At 42.0% G+C, this 26,111-nt stretch overlaps 2 protein-coding genes and 1 long non-coding RNA gene across 3 annotated transcripts; 2 read left to right on the top strand and 1 right to left on the bottom strand.

Annotated features, from left to right (window-relative positions):
- Positions 1–237: 237 nt before the first annotated feature.
- LOC112841743 (gastrula zinc finger protein XlCGF57.1) lies at positions 238–5,725 on the top strand. Its single transcript, XM_025902255.1, has 2 exons — positions 238–699; positions 3,444–5,725. Exons 1-2 carry the CDS (start codon positions 465–467, stop codon positions 5,081–5,083), a joined length of 1,875 nt encoding a protein of 624 aa, XP_025758040.1. The 5' UTR covers positions 238–464; the 3' UTR covers positions 5,084–5,725.
- Positions 5,726–7,976: 2,251 nt separating this feature from the next.
- On the bottom strand, positions 7,977–9,262 carry LOC112843499 (uncharacterized). Its single transcript, XR_003215874.1, has 2 exons — positions 9,121–9,262; positions 7,977–8,781 (listed from the first exon to the last, which is right to left on the bottom strand). It is a non-coding gene; the product is annotated as an uncharacterized LOC112843499 (long non-coding RNA).
- A 199-nt stretch (positions 9,263–9,461) lies between these two features.
- Positions 9,462–14,482, top strand: LOC106098120 (zinc finger protein 660). The gene is made up of 2 exons (XM_025902256.1): positions 9,462–9,782; positions 11,700–14,482. The coding sequence occupies exons 1-2, from the start codon at positions 9,497–9,499 to the stop codon at positions 12,905–12,907; spliced, it is 1,494 nt and encodes a 497-aa protein (XP_025758041.1). The 5' UTR covers positions 9,462–9,496; the 3' UTR covers positions 12,908–14,482.
- The last annotated feature ends 11,629 nt before the right edge of the window (positions 14,483–26,111 follow it).

Raw genomic sequence — 26,111 nt, 5'->3', positions numbered from 1 at the left:
AGTTTGGATGGCGTCTTCTCTAACCTCTATATTAAAACCCAGTATCTGCTTGTTAATGGATCTGGTACATGCAGAAATTAACAGGAGACGTTGTTAATTGACAATATACCTAGCTTTATTATTGAAGCTGTAGATCTCTGTGAATTAGTGAAGACATTTTAAATTGAGGTGTTTTCGACGAGTTTCGTGAACAGTTACTATCACGTGATGCGTTGAAATTTGAAGCGTTTACACAACACTGGAAAAGAAAAGTGAAAGCTGGACACTTTAAACTGAAAGCTGAAAATTTTACACGTTATTTCTCTGTCGGACGTTTTCGTCGGATTTTACCTGGTAGCATAATAGCAACTGTAGAGTCACATTCCGGTTCACGCAGGAAATGAGCGTCCGCCTCCAGTGACGCTTGCCCGGCGATCCCGGAAGTGTCTCGTCCTGTTTATATTCAGCTCTTTGTTCGCTGCAAAATGTCGAAAAAGCGGTCCGAGAGCCGCAGGCTGAAGGCCACCATCGAGCAGCGGATGGCGGCGGCAGCTCAGGAGATCTTTCGGCTGCTCCATGAACGCAGCCGAGCCGAGCTGCCGGAGCTGCGGGAGCTGCTGGCGGAGCGGCTGTCGGCGGCCATCGAGCTCATCCTCACCGCGTTCGAAGAGAGCAGAGCGGCCGAGAGAGGAGCGGCGGACCCCGGAGGGGAGCGCAAAGGTCAGTGTCCGCATTCAGCACCACACTGCAGCCTCAACTAGTCCCATTTACTGGCGCGCTCACGGTCCTCCCGCAGATCTTTTAGTGTTCATTCTTCTGTTTATATACGACAGATCTGCATGTATAAACAAATTTTTAATGATAACTTTATCTTCTTTCTGCATTTAAATACTCTGAATACTGCATGGATTTAATGAAGTATTTGTGCACATTGCTCTGAGGAAACATTACCTGTCTGTGTGAGAGTTTAGCCAGTAAACACATCACGTTTATTAGTTTCACATAAATACTCCAACTGACACGAGGCTTAAGAATGTTTCACTCTGGCTTCCTTTGGAAACAAATTTAGAATTAAAGGACAGACCAAGCTGAAACAGTGTTGATGTGATGCTAGAATAAAGGAGCAGACATGAGAAACTGTGCTATAACAGAAGGAGACCAGAGGCATGAAGATGAAAGAGATGCTGGAGATGGTCTGAGACAAAGAGATGCTATGTGGTCCTTTCTGTACTTCTAGAGCAAAATAGTTTTTATTCGTAAGGGCTTTAAAAAAGTTTAATTCAGTTCGTCTTGATGCATTCTCAATCATCCAGGAAAGTAAATCTCCAAAAGTTGAATCTGTTCATCTGGACGTAGCGTTTTGTGGGAGAAGTCACTTGGATGAGTGACGAAACGTTTCTCCCACAAAACGCTACGTCCAGATGAACAGATTCAACTTTTGGAGATTTAATTCAGTTCAATTCAATTCAGTTGTATTTATAAAGCACTGAATCACAACAGTAGTGACCTCAGGGTGCTTTATATTGTAAGGTACAGTCGTGAGCGCCTGCTCAAAATCAACAGAAGCAAATTCACAAACTTTTCATACACGGAAGAGCTACGAATTACAGTAAAAAAACTGTGGACTGCTTCGGAGGCATTTACCACCGACCCTTGCTACTAGATCTCGCCCACAGTGGAAATGTCTCAGGCGTTGTGAGAGGAAACAGAAGAGGGGTAAGCGCGGAGGCATCCGGAGTAGGTTAGTGGCTAATCCACACAAACCCGCTATTCCCACCATTGTACTGTCCAACATGCGCTCCCTGGACAACAAGCTGGATCATGTACGCTTACTTTGGTCCACTTTGAAGTCAGTGAGGGAGTGTTGTGTCTTCGTGTTTGTGGAAAAACATGTCTTAAAAATAACATTCCCAACAGTGCCATTCAACTCAACCGGCTAAGATGCTTTCGGGCAGACAGAGCCCCCTCTGTGAGTCTTACCCACAGAAGGGGCTCTGTGTTTACATCAACGATGCCTGGTGCTACAACCCTGTTGTGGCTTCCAATACTGTTCACCTCTGCTGCTATGATCATCAATTGCAGACCGTTCTACCTATCGAGAGAATTTTCAGCCATACTGTTTGTTGCTGTTTATATCCCTCCCTCCTCCAATAACAACAATTGGAGTGAGGCACTGAATGAACTGTATCAGCATGTCAGTGAGCAGCAGATGGCCCACCCAGATGCTTTTCTCGTCCTGGGGGGCGATTTCAGTCATGCAGAGCAAAAGAATGCCCAAACTGCACAAACACGTTAAATTTCCTACACGGGGAAACATGGAATGCAGCCTTCAGAGCCAGGGATGAGGTGAGCCTAAGAACAGCTTGGGCAAACCTGTCACGTAGCATTGCCACCATCGCCTTTTCACTGATTCCCCCACCCCACTTGCCCACGAACACTTGCGTTGGACACTGTTGTCTATAAAAGATTGTTTTGTATTGTATTGTGTTGTATATAAGACTTTTATTTTATTTTTATCTTTATATTGTTTTAGTGTACACTCAGGGCCATGGGAGCATTTCAATTTCAAATTCGTGTGTATGACTGTACGTGTGGACTTTTGACTTTGACTCAATCAGATGAGCAAGCACTTGGCAACAGTGGCAACAGTGGAAAGGAAAAACACCCTTTTAACAGGAAGAAATCTCTGGCAAAATCAGGCGCAGGGAGGGGCAGCCATCTGCTACCACTGGTGGGGGGTGGGGTGAGGAAGACAGGACAAAGACACAGTGGAAAAGAGCCACAGATTAATAATAACTAATAATTAAATGTGGGTGTTGTACTGCGCAGGGAGTGACTTCTCAGAGTAAAAGCTTTGTCTGCAGGATAAAAATGATCAAATTAATGTGTGGCTTTGCTTGTGGTTCCTGCACTATTGTCCCTTTGGTGAAAAGAATGTATGAATACTGAATGTATTCACAGATGGTAGTTTAAGCATCTTACTGCCGATTCAAATAAAAACATTTTTTATTTTCAGCATGACAATGATCTCAAATGCACCACCAATGCAGTAAAACATACTTGGATGCAAAAACATGTACTGGAACACTATCAGTCATGAACTGGTTTCCCCAAATCCTGCGTCTCAACATTACTGAAGCAAACCTTGATATAAACGTTAATGTAATATACAAACTTCAGGTATCAGTAGTTCAGTAAATTTAATCCCACGACAGCAAGAAAAGGATTCATTTTAAACTACAGCAATGACAGGAAACAGAAGAAGCAAAAGTGTGTGCAGAACAAATCAGGCTTCTGGTGTGGACCGAGCAGGCAGGGCATCAGAGGGAGAGTATGGGTGGGGCTAGTGAAAGTGTTTAGGTAACACATCAACCTTAGTTATTACCTTTTTAAAAAAAATCTATTACTAAAAGTGATAGAGTCACATGATTTAAATAATCACATGTCATGTATTTTCTCTCCAGAGTTGTGTTTGTCAGTTGGCGTCACAAGTCTCTCTGTTGAGAAACATCTGAAGCCAGGCAACTCGATAGACAACCAACTGAAAGAGACTCTGCCTGGCACTTCCTCCAGACCACAGACCATCTCTGAACTGGATCGCCAGCTGGCCTCTCCAGATGATCCAATGGGAGACGAAGAACAATGTGAGAATGACAAGCAGTTGGTGTCTCACCTTTGCAGAGTGTGTGGGAAGTCCTTTGACAGGAAAGGCTTTCTGATGAAGCACGTGGAGAAGCACTCGAAAGAGGCCGACTGTCTGTGTGGTATGTGTGGTGAGCGTTTTGAGTCCAGTGATGGCCTAATGCTGCATCTCCAGATGCACCGTGACAGCACCAGGACATGCGATGTCTGCGGCAAGAAGTTTCCCTCAATCCGAGCTCAGGAGATGCACATGAGGATGCACACTGGAGAGAAACCCTTCAGCTGTGTTGTCTGCGGGAAAGGCTTCAATCAGAAGGGCAACATGGTAACCCACATGAGGATCCACACGGCAGAGAAGCCATTCACCTGCAATGTCTGCCACAAAGAGTTCAGCCAAGGCAGCTCGCTTGAACGACACATGAAAGCTCACGACGGACAGACACCGTTCAGCTGCAGCTTTTGCGGAAAAGAATTTCCAAAGAGTGCTGAGCTGAGGCGACACATCCGGAGCCATGGATCAGATGAGCAAACGGCCATCAGTAGCCGGCACAGAAAACCCAGTCTGACCCCTTCGCACTGCTGCAAGGTCTGCAGCAACGCGTTTCACAACAAAGGAAACTTTGTGAGGCATGCAGAGACTCATCTAAACCACCCTGATTGTCTCTGTGGCATCTGTGGAGAGCGTGCAGAGTCCTCTGAGAGTTTGCAGCTGCACATCCAGAGTCACAGAGAAACAAGCCGGATCTGCGACATCTGTGGCATAAGCTTCAGAGACATGGAGATACACATGAGGACACACACGGGCCAGAAACCATTTAGGTGCAAAGACTGCGGGAAGGACTTCCCCAGAAAGGGATCGCTGGAGAGACACATGAAGCTGCATGCTGGTGAGCGGCCGTTCATCTGCGAGTTCTGTGGGAAGACTTTCATAGAAAACACAGTCCTAAAGAGGCACATCAAGAGCCACATTGGAGGGAAACCACGAATATACTCCTGTGAGGTCTGTGGCAAGAAGTTCACCATGAGCCAACACCTGGATGTTCACAAGAGGATCCACACCGGGGAGAAGCCATACACCTGCAGGGTGTGTGGGAAGAACTTCAGGCAGATCGGAAACCTGGACTCTCACATGAGGATCCACACGGGCGAGAAGCCATTTATCTGTAGCCTCTGTGGGAAGAGGTTTCGCCAAAAAATCTCACTGGAGACACACGAGAGGTTCCACAAGAAGGAGAAACCCTACAGCTGCCAGCTCTGCAATAAGGGCTTCGTACAGAAGATCGACCTGAAGAGACACATGCTAACGCACACTGGGGAAAAACCCTACAGCTGCCAGGAGTGTGGGAAGAGGTACCAGGAGAAACGCTCAGTGGAGTCACACATGAAGGTCCACAGGGGAGAGCAGTCTGTCAAAGACTGTCAAAGACAGGAAGGAGTTCAGCCTGACTTCATCCAGCTGTGAGCTGCAGACACAACTCCTGTTAAGACCTCAGTTTGAGAAGCTGTTGCTTCATGAACATGTTGAAGTATATTTATGTTCCCATATCTTCAGAGATGATATAGACAGAGTCACAGCTGGACAGAATTGAAATTACCATAAAGGTCTGAGCTTCCTGTCAGACAGTGTGGCTGCTTCTATGCAGAAATGTTTGACTTTTTTAATTAAAACTACACAAGTCAAGTTTTTAGATTCTAGTCTATCACTTTTAAATTGGCTGAATAAAATGTGTAAAACTCAGGACAAGGAAGCTTCACAAGAGAAAGCACGCCTAAAAGAAGTATCCCTCAGGGGGCGGCACTTTCTGATAGTCTAGGAACAGCAAGGGTGGAGGCTCAAAACCTTCGAGCTAAAACTTTGAAACAGAGTTAATGCATTAAGAAAATTAGTTAATAATCTGTAATTTTTACAAATGAAGTATTCTGGGAGCTCAACAGATAAAAATAGCTTCTAGTTTTCTGTGTTTTTAACAACTGAGTTTTTCTCATATTATTTCTTGGTGTTTATGGAGCAACATAATAATCATATAAGGATGCTGGTAAACAGGTTGATTGTCCACAGCTACAAATCTTAAAAATGAAATAAAAAAGTCTATTTTGGATTTGAGGTCGTGTTTAAGTTTCAAGTGACTGGACGTTGTATGTATTCATGTACTGTTGTGAACTTTTTATTCATACAGATATTTCCTACCATTAATTTGAATCTGCTTCTGTAACTGGCCGTATTTATTTTTAGATTTTTACAGGAATTATTCCATTGGTGGAGTGAATATAATGGAAGGTTGTGGGAAATATGTGCATGTTTGTAAACATAATCAGCAGATTGTGTTATTTTGCAGTGAAATGTAGCTAGCGGAGCTGAGCAGCTTCAGAGTGGGTTGTGAAGTCCAGAGGTTTGAACAGGCAGGCAGGCATTGGGCAAACTCGCTGCTATTTATAAAATGTTTGTAGCCTAGTGACTGGATTCATACCTGACCAGGTGTCCCTTTCTACATCCCACACATTCAGACAGTGTTCCACATATGATTGTCCTGCATTTTTTTTTTTGTATCTCACAGGTTTGGACATGGCAATGCTTTCGTCATGCTAACTTGGAGGCTAGAATGTCTTGTTGTAGGTCGCTACAAAGATTTGGTATGAGTATGATGGAAACTACCCAAAAGAAAAGAAACTGAACCAACAACACAAGCTGACAAACTGCTTCTCCCTGGGATGAAGCCAGTGGGAGGCACAGAGTCTTGTGATTTTTTTTTTTGCGCTATTTTGCAGTTTCATACAAGGATGCATTAGCATCATAATAAGCTTGAAAGAGTCATATCAGTCCATGGATGTACCTCCTGAAGCCCCACATTGGGGAGAGCAGAGTGGCAAACTGACAGGTGGATTGGTGAAAGGTCTACAGTGATGTGGTGTAGACAGAAGTGAGTTTTATCCTCAGATATGACTGCGTGGGTTGAGGATACCAGCAGCAGGAATGAAATAAAATGAAATTTCTGTCTATAATTTAAATAGCAACTTTAAAAGCAACTGACAAGATCAGCAGTTTTATACAGGATAAAGATCACGTTCTCATGCTCAGTCACCATAAACGCACAGTAAGTTATTAGAAACTGCTAGTCCATGACTGGGTCCTCACTTCACCTACTGCTCGTCGTGTAGAGATGTTCAGGAAATTTGGAGCCACTGTGTGTCTGTGTGTGTCACTAGTGTCTTTATGAATAATTATCCTTTCATTTGATTAAGATCCTTTTTTTTTCTTTTTAAATGGGGTACTTGTCTTATTTATAGGGATTGTCATGTCTCATCAGAGGAGGAAACGGGTGATTCAACAAAGGCCAAAAGACTTGCTGCAGGACTAGGACTGGGCAATATGACCCAAAGTTCGTATCTTGATATTCTTTAGCTGGATGGCGATATACGATATATATTTCTGTATTTTTTTAAAGCCATAAAGTAAGAACAAAAAGAGAGTTCTTAGTCAAAGCTGTGTCCCAGATCTCACACAGGCACTTTTATTAAGATACAGCATAGATGTACATGAAAACATTACTCAGAAATAAATTATCAGCATTTATTAAAAAATAATACTCCATAAATAAAATAAAACAATGTTGTTTTTGTGCATAACAAAAAGCTCACAATTGTGCAATCAAAATGTAAACTAAAAGACGCTGAGCATAATAACGAAGACAGACAGGTTTCGCAGCTGCTCTGTTCTCAAGTTCTACTGCGTGACTGACCGCTTTGAGTTTGAAATCCTCTTTGTAACCATGTCTCTTAACAGGTGCCATTTGTGGTCCTTATACACACACAATACGGTAATATTACGTTGAAGCACAGTACGTATTACTCTGCGAGGCTCCGACAAGCCATCAAGCGATGTGGCTTTGTAGCTTACCAAAGTCGTACTAAAACATTTTTTGACAGATTGCTGAGCCCTGTGTATCACATAAAATCGGTTCGCGGTCAGCAAGCACAACCAGAATTCATACATAAGGCGCACTGTTGATTTTTGAGAAAATTAAAGGATTTTAACGCGTTGACGCCGTCCAGCCCCACGCACGGGGCGATCCGCGGTAACTCGTTAACAGAGATTTGCCGAGTTAATGCAGTTATAGTGTTAATGTCATTTTAACGAGATTAGCGCTACCAGCACTAAAATAGTAATCTCCAAATGTTTTCTTTTTACCGACCAGCTCCTCTTTGATAGTTGCCGTGTCCATCTTGTCGTTGCCTGCAGGTGAAGCGATGGGGGAGGGGGAGTTGTGTTCAGTGAAGGAGAGAGGCAAGGAAGAGTAACGTTGCGTAGAGACAAAAGTGGACAAAAGAGAGGCAAACAAGCGGCTCCACAAATATAATTATAACGTAACATAGACTATATCGATATAAACGATATTGTCACATCTCATATCTCGTATAAAAATATATCGACATATTTAAAAACTTGATATATCGCCCAGTCCTATGCAGGACTAGAAAAAAGAGAAAAGAAAACTAAAAATAACAAGAATTGATATTACTGACAATCTTTATTAACAACCTGACTGCATCCAAGGAGCTCTAGCTAACAGCGGCACCTGTGTCAGGTAACTCCAAGCTGAGTGACAAACAGCAGCTCAGTGATGACCTAGTCCTCTGACAGTAAACCAGGAGGACAGACTCTTGCTCCAGCCGGCTGCTGCTCATGACAGAGCCAACAAGCCAGCTGCTGGACCACATGAGGACTATGGATTACTGTGGACTCAATCTGAACCCCATCCCTATTTCTTTTAAACTTTATTAATAAGTTGCAATTATTCAACAAAAGGACAATAGGTATAAAGTCAAAGTATATAATCCAAGTATAATTTTTCAAAATTTATTATTAAGCAGTTGAAATTTCAGGTTACTAACCGTGCCATCTCTCTTCCTCTGCTCCATGTGTCAAAACAGACAAAGCACTCCGAACCCAAGCAGAACACACTTTTATTATGAGACACAGAAAGAGAATATTCATATCACTGGTTGAGAGTTTGGGGGAAGACTGCGGTTTAAACTTGGTCCCCCTGGTGTGGGTCCATCCCTTAGGTCATCTTACACTTTATACAGCGAGCTTCTCCCTGTGGTCGGAAGACAACTCTCCCTACTTCACCATGGCAACTGTCTCTTGTTCTCTGGTCAGCCCTGTAGAGAGCAAGAAAGAAGTGGAGGGAGAGCTCCGCTGAGAGAATTTATAAACTTGTTTTCATCTAGCGGTGTCAGCTTAATCTGGATCTTGTAGTTTCTGTGCTTTGCTGTGCCATACAGAACAGCATCCTATCACAACCCCCATACATACCTTGGGGCGGTGTCTTCTTTTTGTTTGTGTCTGTTAGTATCAGTGTGTAACAGTCTACTTTCAATGCTCTATTCTACAATACCTAAACATCTGATTAAAATTTGTGTGAAATATAAAATAATGAGTTATATATGTATTAAAAATAAAAAATTAATTCTACCACATGTGATGCTCCTCAGCCTCACCTGCTGCTGCCTCTCTGCCAGGAAGCTGGTGATCCACTGACAAGTGGAGGGGGCAGAGTGATCTGGGTGAGATTTGTGAGTACACCATGGTTTGCTATCATTGAATGTGCAACCTTTTTCTCAGGGCTTTCTGATCAGTTGATCTGCTGACTCACAGGCGGTTTACTTCTGGCTAAAAATATCCCTCACAACCAGAAAGTAGCAAGGAGACGCCGGCGCACGCTCACAACTCTCCTCTGACTCCGACAGCCTCCGCTTCAGCAGGGGCGCTGTTCGCTTTCCCCGCTCCGCGCTCCTCGACGCGGAACTCGCAGCGTGTTTACCTTCCCACTGGCTCTCTTTGTCCCGGAGGCTCCCGGCGGGGAGAAGCCGCAAAATGTGCACCGTGCAGCTGCTGCGGGTGTTGGTCCACGAGCGGATCAGCGCCGCCGCCGAAGACTTCCTGGTGCGGCTGGAGAAGGGAGAAGAAGCAGCCGAGCTCCCGGCGCTGAGAGCGCTGCTGACTGAGCGGTTGACGGCGGCCGCGGAGGAGATCGTCGCTCTGCTGGAGAAGACCGTGGCGGAGTACCAGGACAGAATGGAGCGCTCAGAGCGGGAGATCTTCCGCCAGAGGAGGCTGCTCGATGCCGTGCTCAAGCCCGAAGTCCGGCTGCACGCGGCAGGTCAGTGTCCGGAAACAGCCGAGTCGAGCTCGCGTTGTCGGCTGATGTCCGCGCGCAAGAGTTGAGAGGTGAAGCGGTATTTTCAGAGGAAACACGAACAGCAGGAGGCTGTTAGCAGACTGTAACCACGACTCCTGGGAGGCAGCGCAGCACAGCCTGACGGGAAGTGTAGTGTAGAGCCTGCAAGAAAAGCAGTTGAGGAAACCGCACCTGTGAATTGCTCTCTCTGCGCCGCTGTTGTTTCTGTGCGGCTCGCTGTGACATGACACACACTGCTGTCCACTCACCCTGCAGCTAACTTCCCCACACTTATATTTCTTTCCAAGGTCACACGACAGGAAACCAGCTGCCGGTAAATGATCGAACATGCATCCCAGCAGATTCAATGTAAAATTATTGATGAGAGAAAGAAATGAGTTCAGTTTTTCTCTCGATCTTATTTTTTTTCTCATGTTCTGCAAGGGGGTTTCACACCAGTTTGGACAATTATAAGATTTAGAATGTAAAATTGTGGTAAATTTAAGAAAAATGAATCCAAATTTGTCTCTATGACTTGAGTATTTTGTCACACTTTAGTGTTGTCCTGTAATGATAATCAGCAAATTTGAGATTTTCTAGTTTTAAGAGAGTAAACACTGTAGTGCAGCAACAGGAAAGTCACTGTGAATCAGACTCTGACAAGATATGAAATATAAAACATTCACTACTGTCTTATATTTGTTTCCAGAACTGCCATCTTCAATTGATGTTTTCTGGTAAAGTCTAATCTGACCTTTCTGGTCTCAAGTGTACCCACTGTTTTGCACCTTGTTGTAAATCCTCTAGAGCTACCTAATGTGACTCCAACTCTACATCCAACCACATGACTGATAAAGATAAATTGTGAGACTTCTCACTGTTACTGGCCCAAGAACATACCTAACTTTGCCATGAAATGTGTCGCCGGCCCGGGTTTGAGTCCAACCTGCGGCCCTTTGCCGCATGTCTTTCCCTCCGCTTTCATGTCAGTTTTCACTGTGCATCTATCTAATAAAGCCAAAAAAATATATTAAAAAAAAACTTTCTTCAGAATCAGTGCTGGCTTTTGGTGCACACCCTCTATTCATGAGCATAAACTAGGCGCCTCTACAGAGTGTTTGTGGTCCTGCTATCAGCTAGTTAGATGTTCTTCTCTGTGATGGACCACATCTGGTGATAGTTCCATTAGACCAGAGTCTGCAGCAGGCGAAGACCTGGTTCATAAGCTGCTGCACTGAGCTGGACCAGAACAACATGAAGGAAAGACTCTGAGAAAGGCAGCTGATTATTAATCCAACTTCACATGTGCCACAAATTACATACTTAGTTATTTACCCCAGAAAGGTTGAAGTCCTCACTCGCTGTGCTCGCATCTCTTCTCTTTCTTCTTTTATCTTCAACGTCATGCTGCTCTGTTGTATCTTAAGTGCCCCTTGGGGATAAATAAAGTCTTTCTGATTCTGATTCTGATTTCTCACACCCAGCTGGTCATGGCAGATGGCCGCCCCTCCCTGAGCCCCTGATTTCCTCTTTAACAGTGTAGGATCTTTACCTTTTGTAAAATAAAGCACTTTGAGTCAACGTTTTGTGATTTGGCACCACATTGTAAAGTTAAATAATCACACAGATCAAAACTATTCTCATTCTGTTTCCTCTGCTCTCTTACTTTCTCCAAAACAGAGATAGGTTTAAGTGTCACAGGGTTAAGAAAGTGTGCTTCTGGCTCTTGGCATCCAAATTAGTCATGTGCCTATGATAGTGTCACAAACTGACCCCGAGGTGCTTCTTCTGCATAACAATCTGTAATCTGTAGTGGACATCATGACATATATGATAGTACAACATATTTCTGCTAGGATTGAGAGAGAACTGAGATCACATTCTGTGTCTTTGTTTCAGTGTTTCCTTCAGATGTTCAGCAGCTGTTGGGGAGCAAAGATGAAGTTTCCCGTGAACACCAGAAGAGCTCCAGTCTGGACCCGGGGGAAGACCCAGTGCACCCACAGATTAAAGAGGAAGAGGAAGAAGCCTGGGCCAGTCAGACAGGAGAACAGCTTCAGGACCTGCAGGTGGCTGAAATCACCACGTTCACATTCAGCCCTGTGCACGTGAAGAGTGAAGATGATGAGGAGAAGCCTGAGTCCTCACAACTTCATCACTGCTGGACTGAGGAGAGCAGAGGCTCTGAGGGAGGACCAGAAGCAGACAGGAACTCAGATCCAGATCCACTGTTACAGCCTGTTAGTGAAGACAACTCTCTGGACTCGACTGAAACTGATGACAGTGACTGTGACTGGACACAAACAAAGTCAGGTAGAGATGTTAAAAATCCTGACAGTGATGTTGGCACTGCAGTCAAAGAGAGACCATTTCCCTGCTCATATTGTGGGAAAAGATTTAGCCTTAAGGGAAATTTGAACAGACACATAAGAGACCACACAGGAGAGAGACCATTTCCCTGCACAGACTGTGATAAGTCATTTAAAGACAGTGGCTCCTTAACGGCACACATGCGATGTCACACTGGGGAGCAACCATACAGCTGCTTGTTCTGTGGGAAAAATTTCAGTGGGAGGGGAAACATGACCAGACACATGAGGATCCACACAGGAGAGAAACCGTTCACCTGCTCAGTGTGCAATAAAAGTTTTCATGTTAAAGAACATCTCAACAGACACATGAAGTACCACACAGGGGAGAAACCTTTCAGCTGCTCCGTCTGTGGGAAAGGCTGTGCTCAGAAAACAGACCTAAAGAAGCACATGAGAGTTCACACAGGAGAGAAACCCTTCAGCTGTCCTTTCTGTGGAAAGTGCTGTGCAGAAAAAGGAGACCTAACCAAACACATGAGAGTCCACACAGGAGAAAAACCATTCAGCTGTAATATCTGTGGGAAAAGCTGTGCCCAAAAGGGGAGCCTGAAGATCCACATGAGGGTTCACACAGGAGAAAAACCGTTCAGCTGCTCTGTTTGTGAGAAACGTTTCACTGTTACGGGACATCTAAAGAGACACATGAAGCTGCACACAGCAGAGAGTCATCCGCCTGGGTCTGCAGAGTCACATTCAGGCAAAGTAGAAAACGATGAGTCAGCAAACACATCGTGATTCACAATGGCCTTCTCTGACTGATCAGCTGTTGCTGGAAATGGAACTGATAAAACATACAATCATTTACAATGAAGAGGATACAATGAGCGAGAATGTTTCTTTGTTCTAGAACCAAATCAAAACAGGCTTAAAAAAGGTGGTGAGTTTTGATAGGAGCGTAACAGTTTGTAAGAGATGCATTCACAGCTCCTGGTCAAAAGACAAAGCTTGATGTCCTATTTATTAAAAAGTGCAGGGGAAAATATGTTTCACAGGAATCTGAAAGGTTTGAAAAAAAAAAATACATCCTCATATGCACTTTTTTCCAGATGCAGTGTTCCCTTTAATAAACCACCAGGAAGGGCATTTATGTGGATCAGCCTTGTATTCACTGGCAAACTCTCACATTCAACTGTAATTGTTCAAGAAAAAGGTCTGCATGCACAAGTGTTATTGCAGTATTTGTACGTTTGCAACAATCAGATTTATTATTGTAGGGTCAAAGCGCTTTTGGTTGACTGTTGTTGTGAACTTGCGATTATTTAATTAAAATTAAACTCAACAAATCTGCAGCTTTCCAAATGAATGTTGCGATATTGTTTGAAATTGAGGCTTTGATTAATCTGGTTTAACTTTTCTTTTTTTAATATCGTGAACATGGGCCTTTATGATCAGAACAAGGATGTAATAAATTGTAGGCATCCAGATGTGGAGAAGGCAAAGTCAGGTTTTGTAGAAAGGTCACATCACAATTACATCAAGATTTTAGAAATGGGAGTGGGAAGTGCCATAAATGTTGTTTATAAATGAGAACCTAGTTGTTTGGTTTGTGTTGGATAGGCACAACATCTGACTCAAATGAAGGGGCACTGAAGTCCAAAGAGAAAATTTGTGGTTTTAACGTTTAGTTGCCACATTCTCAGTTGAGTTTGTACTAAAGAACGGCCTGCAAACCACTTAATGAAGAGCTTGGTAGGAATCATCAGTAGATTCATGGCTCAAGTTCTACTTAATTATATAAATGACATATCATGTGCTTAAAAAAAGTCTTCACTCTGCTGTCCTGCTACAGAAACCGCTTTAGTGAAGGTTATACATTGCATGCTGTAGGTACGGCGCTGCAGCGGTTTGAATCATATATATGTAATGGACTGTAAATGGGAGTTCTCTTCACACACTAAGGTTAATTATGGAGTTCCAGATTAATTATGATACTGCCCCTGGGATAGCACACATTTTCACTGCGATGCAGACGATACCCAACTTTGTTTATCCATGAAAACTGAAAAAATTGAATTGATCTGTTTCAACCTCTGTGGACCTACAATGTTCAATAGCCTGATAAAGCCTGTGTTACATGTATGTGAGGAAAAACAGAATTTATATATCACAACAACAAATCACAACAGCAGTCGCCTCAATGTGCTTTATATTATAAGATGAAGATCTAACGATAATCGTATTCACTGTCTCTGAGGCTCAGACTGACTTTCTGTCAGATTTATGGAAACGTAAGTTTGGGTTTGAAAAGGATTCTGGAAGAATCAGGTCTCCAGCTCATTTTATATCCACAGCTGTATAAATCAAAGTTTAGAGCTGATTTCACTGAGAAACAAATGGATTCAGCTTTATTATCCCATCAGTCATCCCTTACAGAACCAAAACCTGTTTATTTTCAGTGAACCTGCGAGGAGCTGCACACTTTGTAAAAATGATAAAACACCCGCGTGTCTCTAAGAAACACTAACCTGGTTTTCTTAAATTACTTTGCCAGAAAAAGATTTGCAGCAGTTTTCATTTGTTTGTTTTTTTAAAGTTAAATTCATATGTTTATTAATTTAATATGATCTAACACTAGAGTAAATGTAAAAAATCTTTTATGTGAAAACCTTTAACAGAAAAGTAAAAATAGTTAAAAGATAATTCCTGCTGTGTTTTCCTTTATTGTATCACTGGCTCAGCTGTGGACTTTTTCCATGGAATTTGTTCTGTCTGGTGTCACTGAGCTGAGAATCAAATCAGTGGGAGATTTCTCGTCAGAGCTCAGTCAAAGGTCGATGGAGGACCACAAGAGCCACACGCATTGAAATAAAGAATTCTGTGCTTAAATAATGTTGTAGAATAAATTCTGCATTTTTTAAAAAAACATTTTATTTTTTCAAACATTACTAGAGTAATTTATTATTGAATAATTTAATTTTAAATAAAAACACTATTTTACTCTATAGTACTTTATTATTAAGAGCAAATGTATTAGTTACACAAAGTTGTTTATAATCTAGTTATATATTGAGCTCAGTCTTGCTTCATTTCAAATGGAGAGATTTATTACATCTGATCTGGTTTGTCTAGCCAGTATTGACTGAACTCTTGGAGACAAACAGGAAATATAGTTTCAGCATTGCAATGCATCATAATTTGCAATGATGTCATAATGAGAGTTAGTGTGAAAGTACACAGTAAATACATTTAGACAGATACAAACAGGCTGACTTTTATGAGGGTGATGATATTTTCTGTAATGATGTATGTCCCATTGCTGAGTCAGTGTTCTGTTTCCTCTGTTTGACCCTCAGGTTCTCAGTGAACAGGATATCAGGAACTGTTAATGGTTCCACTTTGGAGCTTACATTGGCAATGAAACATGCACCATTGAGTCCAAACTAGGTGGAGGTAGGGATGGGTATTGATAAGATTTTCACGATTCCGATTCCATTTTCGATTCTGTTTAACGATTCGATTCTTTATCGATTCTCTTATCGATTCTCTTATCGATTCTTATTTTTTAAAAAGGAGAACACTAAGGTCGATTAGCTTAGAACTTTGTTTTATATCTTCTCTTTGAACAAGATAGAAATTTAGGAGTAGCATGGCCTTACAAACCCAACAGTGAGATCTTAAGAGGTCCACAGCCTACGGCTCTTCAATGGGGTGTCACAGGGTCCCCAGGAAAAAAAATTGTAAATGTAAAATAATAAAATAAATATTCTTAACATAACATAAATTATTCTGTGGCAATTACACAAGAATATCCAGTAATGTCCCTGCCTACAATTAAACACATTCACTTACCGAAAATCGGGGGCATCTGCTGTGGCAAATGGGTGCAAGGCTTTGACCACAAACTTAGTCACTGCTCGGTGACATTCGTCTATCCTGGCCTGAAAGGAGACGCTACCGGTAGACTGCAGCGAGAACTGCCAGCCAGACTCTGTCTGTCTCTCTCATCATGGTCACCTAAATGCAGCGCACAGTAATGGTATGTTTTGTAATAAGGCAGATCGCGCTAACATAATATGCACTGTTAGTTGATTATTTACCTGCCGCATTAACAGGAGAGGATGTGCAAACGTTACCGCTGCTGCTGGGTTGAGATTCACGAGTCCGGAGCGGAATTAAAAACACGACATTCATTTAAGGTTATCGCGTGTTTTGTGAGCAAATGCTTTTGCATATTCGTAGTGTTTCCTCCTTTAAATGAAATATCTACTTTGCAAGTATTGCAAGTTGTCCCATTGTCATCCGTTCTCGTAAAGTATAACCAAACTTTTGAGCGTTTGAGCCGCTTAGGCGCCCTGCCAGGTAAATGACGCTCCGCAACATGGTGACGTCATTCGGGGCGACTGGAATCGATAAGGGAATCGTTTGCAAAATTGCAAACAATTCCAAGGAATTGAAACAGTGGGAACCGGTTCTCAACAAGAACCGGGTTTCGATACCCATCCCTAGGTGGAGGTGCGGTTACACACTTAAATTTTATCTTGAATTATATACCTTTACCTTTAACTTTTATAAAGTTTAAAATGGTTGGACTTCCGGTAATGGCATTTACTGAGTAGACGTGTTTTAGGTCTGCTCCGCTACACGGTTCAGCATTTACCTTGCGAACCTACTTGTCTGAGATTTTGAATCCCAGTTTTGGATGTCTCTTGCCATTGTCGACTACCCAAGATCCAAAGACTGTCAAAGTCAAAGGGCAAACAAGAACGAGACCGAGAAACTTCGACACCTGCGGCACCTGTAACTGCAGCTGAGATTAGCTTAATGCTCGAGGAGCATAGAGCTGCCTGGCTAGCAGACTTTAAGTCATCCTTCGAGAACTTGTCCTCTAAGTTAGACAATGTGCAGTCTGCAGTGCAGGACCATGGTCAACGCATTAACTCTTTAGAGTCGACATACACTGAATTTGACCAACGTCTGGATCAATTAGAGTCTGAATGCTCTACGCTTCGCAAAGACAACAACTGGCTAAAATCCAATGTGGCAGACTTGGAAGGTCGCAGCAGAAGGCAGAATATACCTGAGGACATAGAAGGTCCACGCCCCACAGCTTTCTTCTCTCAGCTCCTCGTCGATGTTTTCGGAGCGCAGGTGCTTCCCTCACTGCCGAAGCTGGACAGGGCGCACCGGAGTCCAGTTCCGAAATCGGCGAAACCACAGCTGGTTATTCTGCGATTTCACCGGTACCAAATAAAAGACCTGGTAATCCGTGAAGCTTGTAAGAAAAGCGAACTCAGCTACAACGGCCATAGGATCCGACTATATGAAGATTACAGCCCCGAGGTGGTGAGGAACTGAGCTGAGTTTAAAGATGCAATGTCTGAACTTTATAAGCGGGGATTTAAACCTGCGCTCCTCTTCCCGGCTAAACTGCGCATCATACTGCCCACAGGGGAGAAAAAGTGGCTTACGTCTGCTTCAGAAGCCGATAAGTTCGTGCAGGACTTGAGGAACGAAGCTGAAGCTTTAAGGCCACAGTGACTGACAGCTGCGAGTAAAGTGACTTGAATCCCTGCTGACTTACAGGCAATCGGACGATTACAGAGAAGGCAGGCAAGCACTGTATATTTCTGTTACTTCATGGTATACTAGTTGTCACTGTCTTAACACCTGGTTCTTATGTTTCTTTGGTAATATTTTGAATTAATGTTCACTGATCCCTAGGATGTTTGATTTATACTGGTATATATACTTAATACTCCAAAGTTAAAGTTGTATGGAGTTTCTATGTAGCAGGAGTTTGGACTAGGAGGTTGAAGTTGTTGGGGATATACTGCGGTGACCTTAGTTCGGAAATGGGACCAAGTGGGTGGGGTGGGGGGAGCTATGGCCCACAGATGTGGTTGTTACACCTTGCGTTATTGTTCCTGTGTTTGTTTGCTTTGGTTGTATGTGGGGTTTTTTTTTGGGGGGGGGGGGGGGATGACCGTACATGACCCATGTACGGTCATCTTGTCATAAACCAGTTTTCAGTAAAACATATATATGGCTGGTTATAGCACTAGCAATAGTACTGTTAGATTTTTGTCTTGGAATGTGAAAGGCTTGAACGGTCCCGTAAAGAGATCCCGGGTTCTCAGTCACTTAAAACATCTCAACGCAGATGTAGCTTTTCTCCAGGAGACTCATTTGCAAGTCAAAGATCATAAAAGACTTAAACCTCCATGGATAGGTCATATGTTTCACTCAGACTTTGACAGTAGAGCCAGAGGAGTGGCAATCTTAATTAGGAATAAAATACATTTTTCTCTTACTAAATTGATTGCTGACAAAAATGGACAATATCTAATTGTGGTAGGGACCCTCATGAATAACCCAGTTGTTTTAGTGAACGTCTATGCCCCAAACTTTGACAACGCTCTGTTTGCTAATAATCTTTTGAGGATGATTCCTGACTTAAATACGCACCTCCTGATCTTCTCAGGTGATTTAAACTGCGTTATTGGCCCTGCTTTAGACAAATCTGCCACTGGCTCTAAAGCATCATTTGCTATGTCCAGGGCTTTCTCAGACTTTATGACCCAAAATGGATACATTGATCCTTGGAGGTTTTTTAATCCCCAAGCCAGAGAATATTCCTTTTTTTCAAATGTTCATCACACATATTCTTGCATCGATTACTTTTTTATAAATGGCTCCGTGGCTTCTAAAGTTTGCAACTCTGAATATCTTCTAATTGTTATATCTGATCATGCTCCATTAGTTCTGGATATGGCTTTGTCCCCTGGCTATAGACCTCATCATCCATGGAGGTTGAATTCTCTACTCTTGTCTGATTCACCTTTCTGTGACTATATCTCATCTGCAATTGTCAGAGGACATCTCTACTTCTCTACTATGGGAGACACTTAAAGCTTACCTTAGGCCAAATTATTTCCTATTCATCTCACCTATCTAAATCAAAGAAAGCTAAGCAAAATGAACTCTCTGCCAAAATTCAAGCTTTAGACCGCCAATACGCTCAAACTCCCTCACCTGAAATATATAAGCAGTGTCTTAACCTACAATCTCCTAACAAGGAGTTCAGTCTCCTTTTGACCCATGATGCAGAGCAATTGTTATTACAGTCCCGTGGCAACTATTATGAACATGGTGATAAAGCCTCTCATCTGCTAGCCCACCAACTACGTCATCAATCGGCATCTCGCCAAATTTTGCAAATTAAAAATGAATCGGGAACTTTGACTTCTGGTCCAACTGAAATCAACTCAATCTTTAAGTCATTTTACAGTGCTCTGTGTACATCAGAGTTCCCCTCTAATTCTATAGATATGAACCAGTTTCTTAACAAATTGGATATTCCTACAATTGCAACCTCAACAGCAGCAGAAATTGATGCACCCCTCACTTTGGAAGAGGTTATATCATCACTCAAATCCTTACAGTCTGGAAAGTCCCCTGGTCCCGATGGGTCCTCCCCCGAATTTTATAAAAAATTTCACATAAAACTGGCCCCTTAGCTGTTGTCGGTTTTTGAGGAGTCATTGAAACAAGGCTTTCTCCCTCAGACACTAAGACAGGCTTCTATCTCATTACTGCATAAAGAAGGAAAGGATCCTACCTGTTGTAGCTCCTATCGACCAATAAGTCTTCTTAATGTAGACTTTAAAATCTTATCCAAACTGCTAGTAACCCGCTTGGAAAGAGTTCTCTCTTCTATTATATCAGATGAACAAACAGGCTTTATTAAAGGAAGACATTCCTTTTTTAATATACGGTCCCTTCTTAATATAGGGTGACCATATTTTGATTTCCAAAAAAGAGGACACTTAGCTCAGTCATGAAGAACTTGCTTAAAGAAACATATTTAACATATTTAAATGATGCCTTCTCTGTGTGGTTAATGAATTATGAAATAAAATATGTCATATAGGCTTTTACAAGTCAACAAGTGCAAAAAACAAAACAAAACAAAACTTAAAAACCTCTGGAATTAAATAATGGTACAGAAATAATGCCTCATCTGCATAATTTTTTTTTTACCAGTACTAGGTCGGTATGAGGGCTGGACTGGGACAAAAAATTGACCAGGGCATTTTGACTAGAGACCGGCACATCAGGTATTATAGGAAAAGCCATAAAGCCTTTGAATGAAAATAAACGCTGTTGTGACAGTGATGTACACTGTCTTGTTGGTATATGTATGATTTCTATACATTTCATGTCAGATAAAAACTTTGGTTGTAAGATTCAGATAATTATGTATTAAAAGTGAGACATTTTAAATGAGAATAAGAAAGAAAAGTATTTCTTTGAGCCCCCCATTCCCTGTTAATGCCCTACCTGGCCCCCTGGCAAAACTTTGCTAGACTCGCCCCTGCACAGCTACTTAGAAAAGGATCCTGGTGTTATTTGTCTCTCAGAAACAGTTCATAACTTCCCTTCAACTCATTCATGTCACCTTAAAGGTAACCCTGTTTCTCCATCACCTGTTCAGCTCTGATGATTCAGTAAGGACATCTCCTGGTTTCATCTTCATGTTTCCCTCTCACCACATATCCAAACCGATATCATATCACTATCAGTAACATCATAGCACCCGCCCAGCGGTGCTATGATGTTACTGATAGCTAGTACGCAGTACTAGTACGCTAGTACGCATGCTAGCTAGTACGCAGTACGGGTTATTGTAACTGACTGTAAAAAGTCAGCACAACGAAAATAAACTACACCTAAACTTGGTTTATATCTGACCCAGATAGACTGCAGGTCATAACTTCTTACCTGAAGTTCAGTTCACCTGACACTCGAACCGGCGGCCGCCTCGGGTCTCTCCTCCTCCTGCCTCCCCTTTCCCTCATCCACCTGGCCTCTGTGGAAGCTCTGCCACAGCCACCACTTGTGGCGGAGTTATTTTTACACATCGGCCAGCATCTGGCCAATCCACCACCTTTCATTGTTTATACTGTTACAAAAACAACAACAACAACAACAACAACAACAACAACAAAACCATCCACCTGTAAAAACAAAAAATCACCATCGGGCATACCGGGCATGCCTGATGGCCAATCCAGCTATGGTCGGTACGAGGGAAATTTCTTTTGGAGTTCGCTTGAAAAGATGCACTTGCGCTTTGAGATCTTTTAAACACCATTAGGCGCGTTGCTGCGCGCTGTCTGTCCCGTCTGTGAGCGCAGAACAAGCGCTCACAAAACAGCAGTTTGGGGATGGAGTCTCACACATAGGTCCTCTGTCGGAATATAGGAAAACCCGGACATTTTTATCAATCTCGAAAATCTCTCCGGACGCCCCGGACAGAACGTGAAAAGTGGACGTGATGGTTGGTCACCCTATGGTTAACGGACTACAAGAGGAGCGGCAGTGGAGAGGAGCTGAATTTTGTACAGAAAGTGTGGAGCACTTCTTTCCAACCCTTGTTTCCCCATGGACTCTGGAGACCCGGACCCCCTTTTCCCCTGCATGTTGTATATATTCACTTTGTGTTTTGTTCACTGTAAATAAACGCACTGTCTTTTGCCTAAGAAAAACCTGGCCTGCGTCTGAGTCCCTTTAAGAAACCTTATCATGATAAGCCATAACCTACAAGGTAATTTTAAATGTGGGTCATGCATAAATTGTCAATACACCAAAAATGTAAAACCATTCAAAGACCCTACCAGTGACAAAGCCATTGCCATTAAGGGCTTTATTACATGCAGAACTAAATATGTAATCTACATGATACAGTGCCATTGCAGTAAAATATATATGAGAAACATCCCGCTCTCTGAAAGATCGAATTAATGAACACAGAAGTTCAATCAAGAGAAATGATCTAACCTGTCAGGTTGCAAGACATTTCAATGAGAAACACCATAATTGACCTTTATTCTTTCTAGGCATTGAAGCCATTAAACTCAGCCAAAGAGGTGGTAATATTTATTTTATCTGGAAAAAAAGCATTCTGGATATTCTGTTTTAAGAGTTTACACCCTAGAGGTATGAATGAGGATTTTTCTATCAATGAGTTTTTGTGAACTGTACCTTTTCTGATTTTATTATTTTTAACCAGTTATTTTGCCTTGTCCCTTATTTTTGCCTGGGTAATATTTATTTATTTTATCAGCAAAAAGGAGAAGCATTTTAGACAACTCGTTTTATGAGTCTACACCCTAGAGGCATAAACAAGGACCTTTTCACAAATGTGGTTCCATCTATGGTGTTTTCTTGTTTTCTCATCAGACTGTTGTACTGACTTCTTTTTAAAAATTTTTCTTTTGTAATCATTTTACCATTTTTCTGTATTATTCTAACATTCTTTTTGTGTATTTCTCATATGTATTATATTAAGATAGGTGGGGATTATATTTTCCTCCCCCCCATTTTTATGGTTAATGGTCTAGTCCAGTATTCACCTGGGCTGTGACTTAACCAGTTAACCAATACCAATCTGTTATACATCAGCTGGTTTACCTATGAAGGTGTGATTGGTTAATTTGAAATTTTGTTTTCCTTTTTTTGTTTCCTGTCCTTTACTTAAACAAAAATTGGTTTATATGTTATGACCCTAATGAAGGCCACAGCCGTTTCTGGAGTTCCTGTGTTGTTCATAACTCCAGATAGACCAGGTTCCTCCAGTGGAGTGACAGAAGAGAAACCAAAAAACGTTCTGTAGAGAAAATACAGTACAGGTAAGATACATAAAAAGGCAAGGATGGGGATGACATAAAACAATAGGAGCTAAATAAATAACCAAAAACAGATAAATCTACTATTTGTCTGGTGTCTTTTGTCTTTATCAGAACATTATTTGCAGGAAAACTTCACAAAACACATTTGCAAATAAGGCTGTGCCTTCCTAAACAGCGGTGGCCCAGCAGTGAAAGCAGCTATCCCTATTTGTCTCTCTGCCTCTCCCACGTCCATGTTTGTGAGCTTTGCCATCTGGAGATTTGCTTCAGTTTTGTCTTTATTCTTATTTCTCTCAGTCTCTTCTTTTGCCATTTCTCCCTTCATGGCAAAGCTGTCCGACTTAGACAGGCTTACCAATTCTCATTGCACACAGTGATTGTGTACATATGTTTGTACATCGGGTCTTAGACCTTTCAGAAAGTGATCTTGCAGATGTACTTCCTAGTTTGTGATTTAGGAAGTGTCTCCAATTCTGCTGCTGGTGTGCTTTGATTGTACTTACATCAGACAGTTAAAATAATCCACAACTGTCTTACTGTCTGGCTGAACACAAGCGGATACCTTGGAAAGGTTGAGCCTCTGTGGTGATGAAGTTGTCACACAGTGTAATTATGGTGTTAGTATATGCTCTTGGTCTTGTTATCTGGTTGGTTGTTATCTGGCAATCCACTGCTAACTCTTAACCAGATCTACACTTTAATTTTTTTTAAAAATCTCCACAGTTGTTGGTTTAAATTCCACTAGAAATAAGTGGATTGAAATGAGTAGGACTGGGCCACAAAGTAATTGGGTCTGGTAGGTGATTTGCAACTTCATTTTCAGGCCATGGTTGATAAAGCAATATTTTTATCTGGATCTGTGCTTCCACAGGCCCCGCTGGTTCAGAAACTTATTCCCGTTAATGAAGCAAGATGAACAGCAATCGATCGATTTTACTTGCTAGCAAGGGGAGTCGGACGGCAGCAGTCCTCTGCCCTTGGTGTCAAACGAGTCCAAAGAACCAGCTTCCCCTGCAGCCTTTTATTTCTGTGACACACAGTCTACACAAACACTCATTGTAAAAACCCCCTATGGTGCAAAAGGTTAAAACACTGTGTGTGTGTGTGTGAGTGTGTGTGCGAGCATCTGTGTGTGTGTGTGTGTGTGTGTGTGTGTATGTGCACGTGAGTGAGTGTGTGTGTTTGGGGGTGCGTTTGTGTGACCTCCTGCTCACCAAAAGGGTCATAAAGGCAGGAAGTTTACTAAACAAGAAAACAGAACCCTCACATAGGATGTGCCTATAATAAAACACTACAGCCTCCCCCACCATTCAACAGGCTGGGGAGGGGGTCAGAGACAAAGAAATGTCTTTGATCATACAGTTTGAACCAAGACTTACAAATTTAAGTACAATAATGGCAACATTTAACAATTTGACTCTAACAGGATCCACGACCTAAACAATGCCCATTGTGGTGATAGTTTCACTCCTTCCTGGATTAAACTCTTTTCCCAATCTGGTGACATGAGAGGACAGAAAACATGTAGTCGCTCCAGCAATCTCTCATGTGCTGGTGAAGATGATGGTTGTTTTCCATGGTCACCAGTAGGGTGGTGGTGAAGTTGTTCAAATTTCTGCAAATTCTGATACTGGATGTAGGTTTGATGATGTTGATGGTGTTTGTCTGTTGTGTTGTTCCAGCTTTTGTGCACGAGGAGGAAGCTGATCCAGGTCTGGGTCTACCCTACTTTTGAAATAATGAGTTACTTGATTAGTATTTCTATTTGGCCACGTCTGCCCACACTCTCGCTCCCTGAGTTTTGTTTTGTCCAGCCACAAGAAAAATGATTTTCACTATGCATGAAATTGAACAAACCATTTATTCACACATTTAATTTCTGCAAAATTTCCTCTCCATTTTTTCTCTTCTCTTTATAAATTTAAGCTGGCTTTTCTGGTTTGAAATTTGAGTTCCCAGTGTTAGTTCCTGGCAGTATTCATGTTAAATTTCAGAGAGCCAGTCTCCAGATTATTAATGCAATATCTCAGCAAATAGACATGCCAGTCCACCATGTCCATTTCACGCTTAGCCTCTGTGAGAAAAAGACACGCATGCAGAAGTTGCAGTAAGCTGCAGTAACAACAGAGGGAGATATTTTATTTCAAGCCAACATGGAAATAATCACAAGAAAATATTTAAACAGGCATTATTAACACATTTACATGGAAATACCGCCTTGCTTAATAATTTTGAGCGATTGAGGACCTTGGAACGTCCTTAATTTGTGTATTTACTTTTTGTTCACTATTGACTTGTTGGCTTTAAATATATTATCTCCCCCTGCTGGTAATGCAACTTCTGCATACGTGTACATTTCAAGTTTTGGAACCAAAGTGTGAAATGGACATGGTTGACCAACATGTCTATTACATGTTTTGCCATGATACTGGGTTGCTCAATGACAATCAGTGTCTACCTGTGAATTCAGCCCCAGTAATTCCTCTCTTAGGTAATTTTCTCTGCTTGTCTTCTGAAGTGTATATTGTGTTACGCAGCGACCTATACTGTCTGCTCAGGTTTAGCCAAATGCTCCAAAACTGATTGAACAGTGTTTTACTGTGCAAATGGATAATGAGCCACAGTGTACAGCAAAAGGAATCCAAGAGTTTCTTAACATGAGAAATGGATGGCCAAGTAAGTCACCTGATTTTGTCATCTCAACCCAGTGGTTACTGAAGACAGAGACATGCATAAACAAGCAGCACCTAATGGTGGATGATGCCTCTCAAGAAAGAAAAGAAAGCAATTGGTGATGTCCATAGATACAATTTTTGTTCCAACATTTAAAAAAATCTTTAAGTTGCTGGAATTTTATATGTAAAATTAGGGGAGACGGGTGTGATTGTAACACTTTTTGGTTCAGCACCTGTAACTCAATTAATTTTTGCCCTAGAGTTCTTAAACTTTTACAGAAAATACCCACTTTTGTTTCCAATAAATGACATCTATTCAAAGACTTGCAAGAATACCACAGACCTTGTGTGTTCATGTTAAATACATGGCGTTCCTTTGTTACAACCTACGCCAATACTGGGGTTGGTTGTAACACATGGTGGGGAGAATTGTAATAATTAGACAAAAGAAACAAAAACAGAGTCTCTGTCTCTATTTCTCTCTGACTGACCATAACTCAAATGCAATCTGGTGTGTGTGGGTGTGTAAATTAGTTTAATAGAACAAATTTTCATAACACCATGATAAATTAATAAACAGTTAGTACAATGCACCTGTGCGAAAAAATACAGGTCTCTGTGGTCTGTGGCGTG

This window comes from Oreochromis niloticus, linkage group LG22, assembly GCF_001858045.2.
Source record: "Oreochromis niloticus isolate F11D_XX linkage group LG22, O_niloticus_UMD_NMBU, whole genome shotgun sequence".
Taxonomy (NCBI): domain Eukaryota; kingdom Metazoa; phylum Chordata; class Actinopteri; order Cichliformes; family Cichlidae; genus Oreochromis; species Oreochromis niloticus.
The sequence above is the reverse complement of the archived record's forward strand: the minus strand, read 5'-3'. Positions and strand labels throughout refer to the sequence as shown.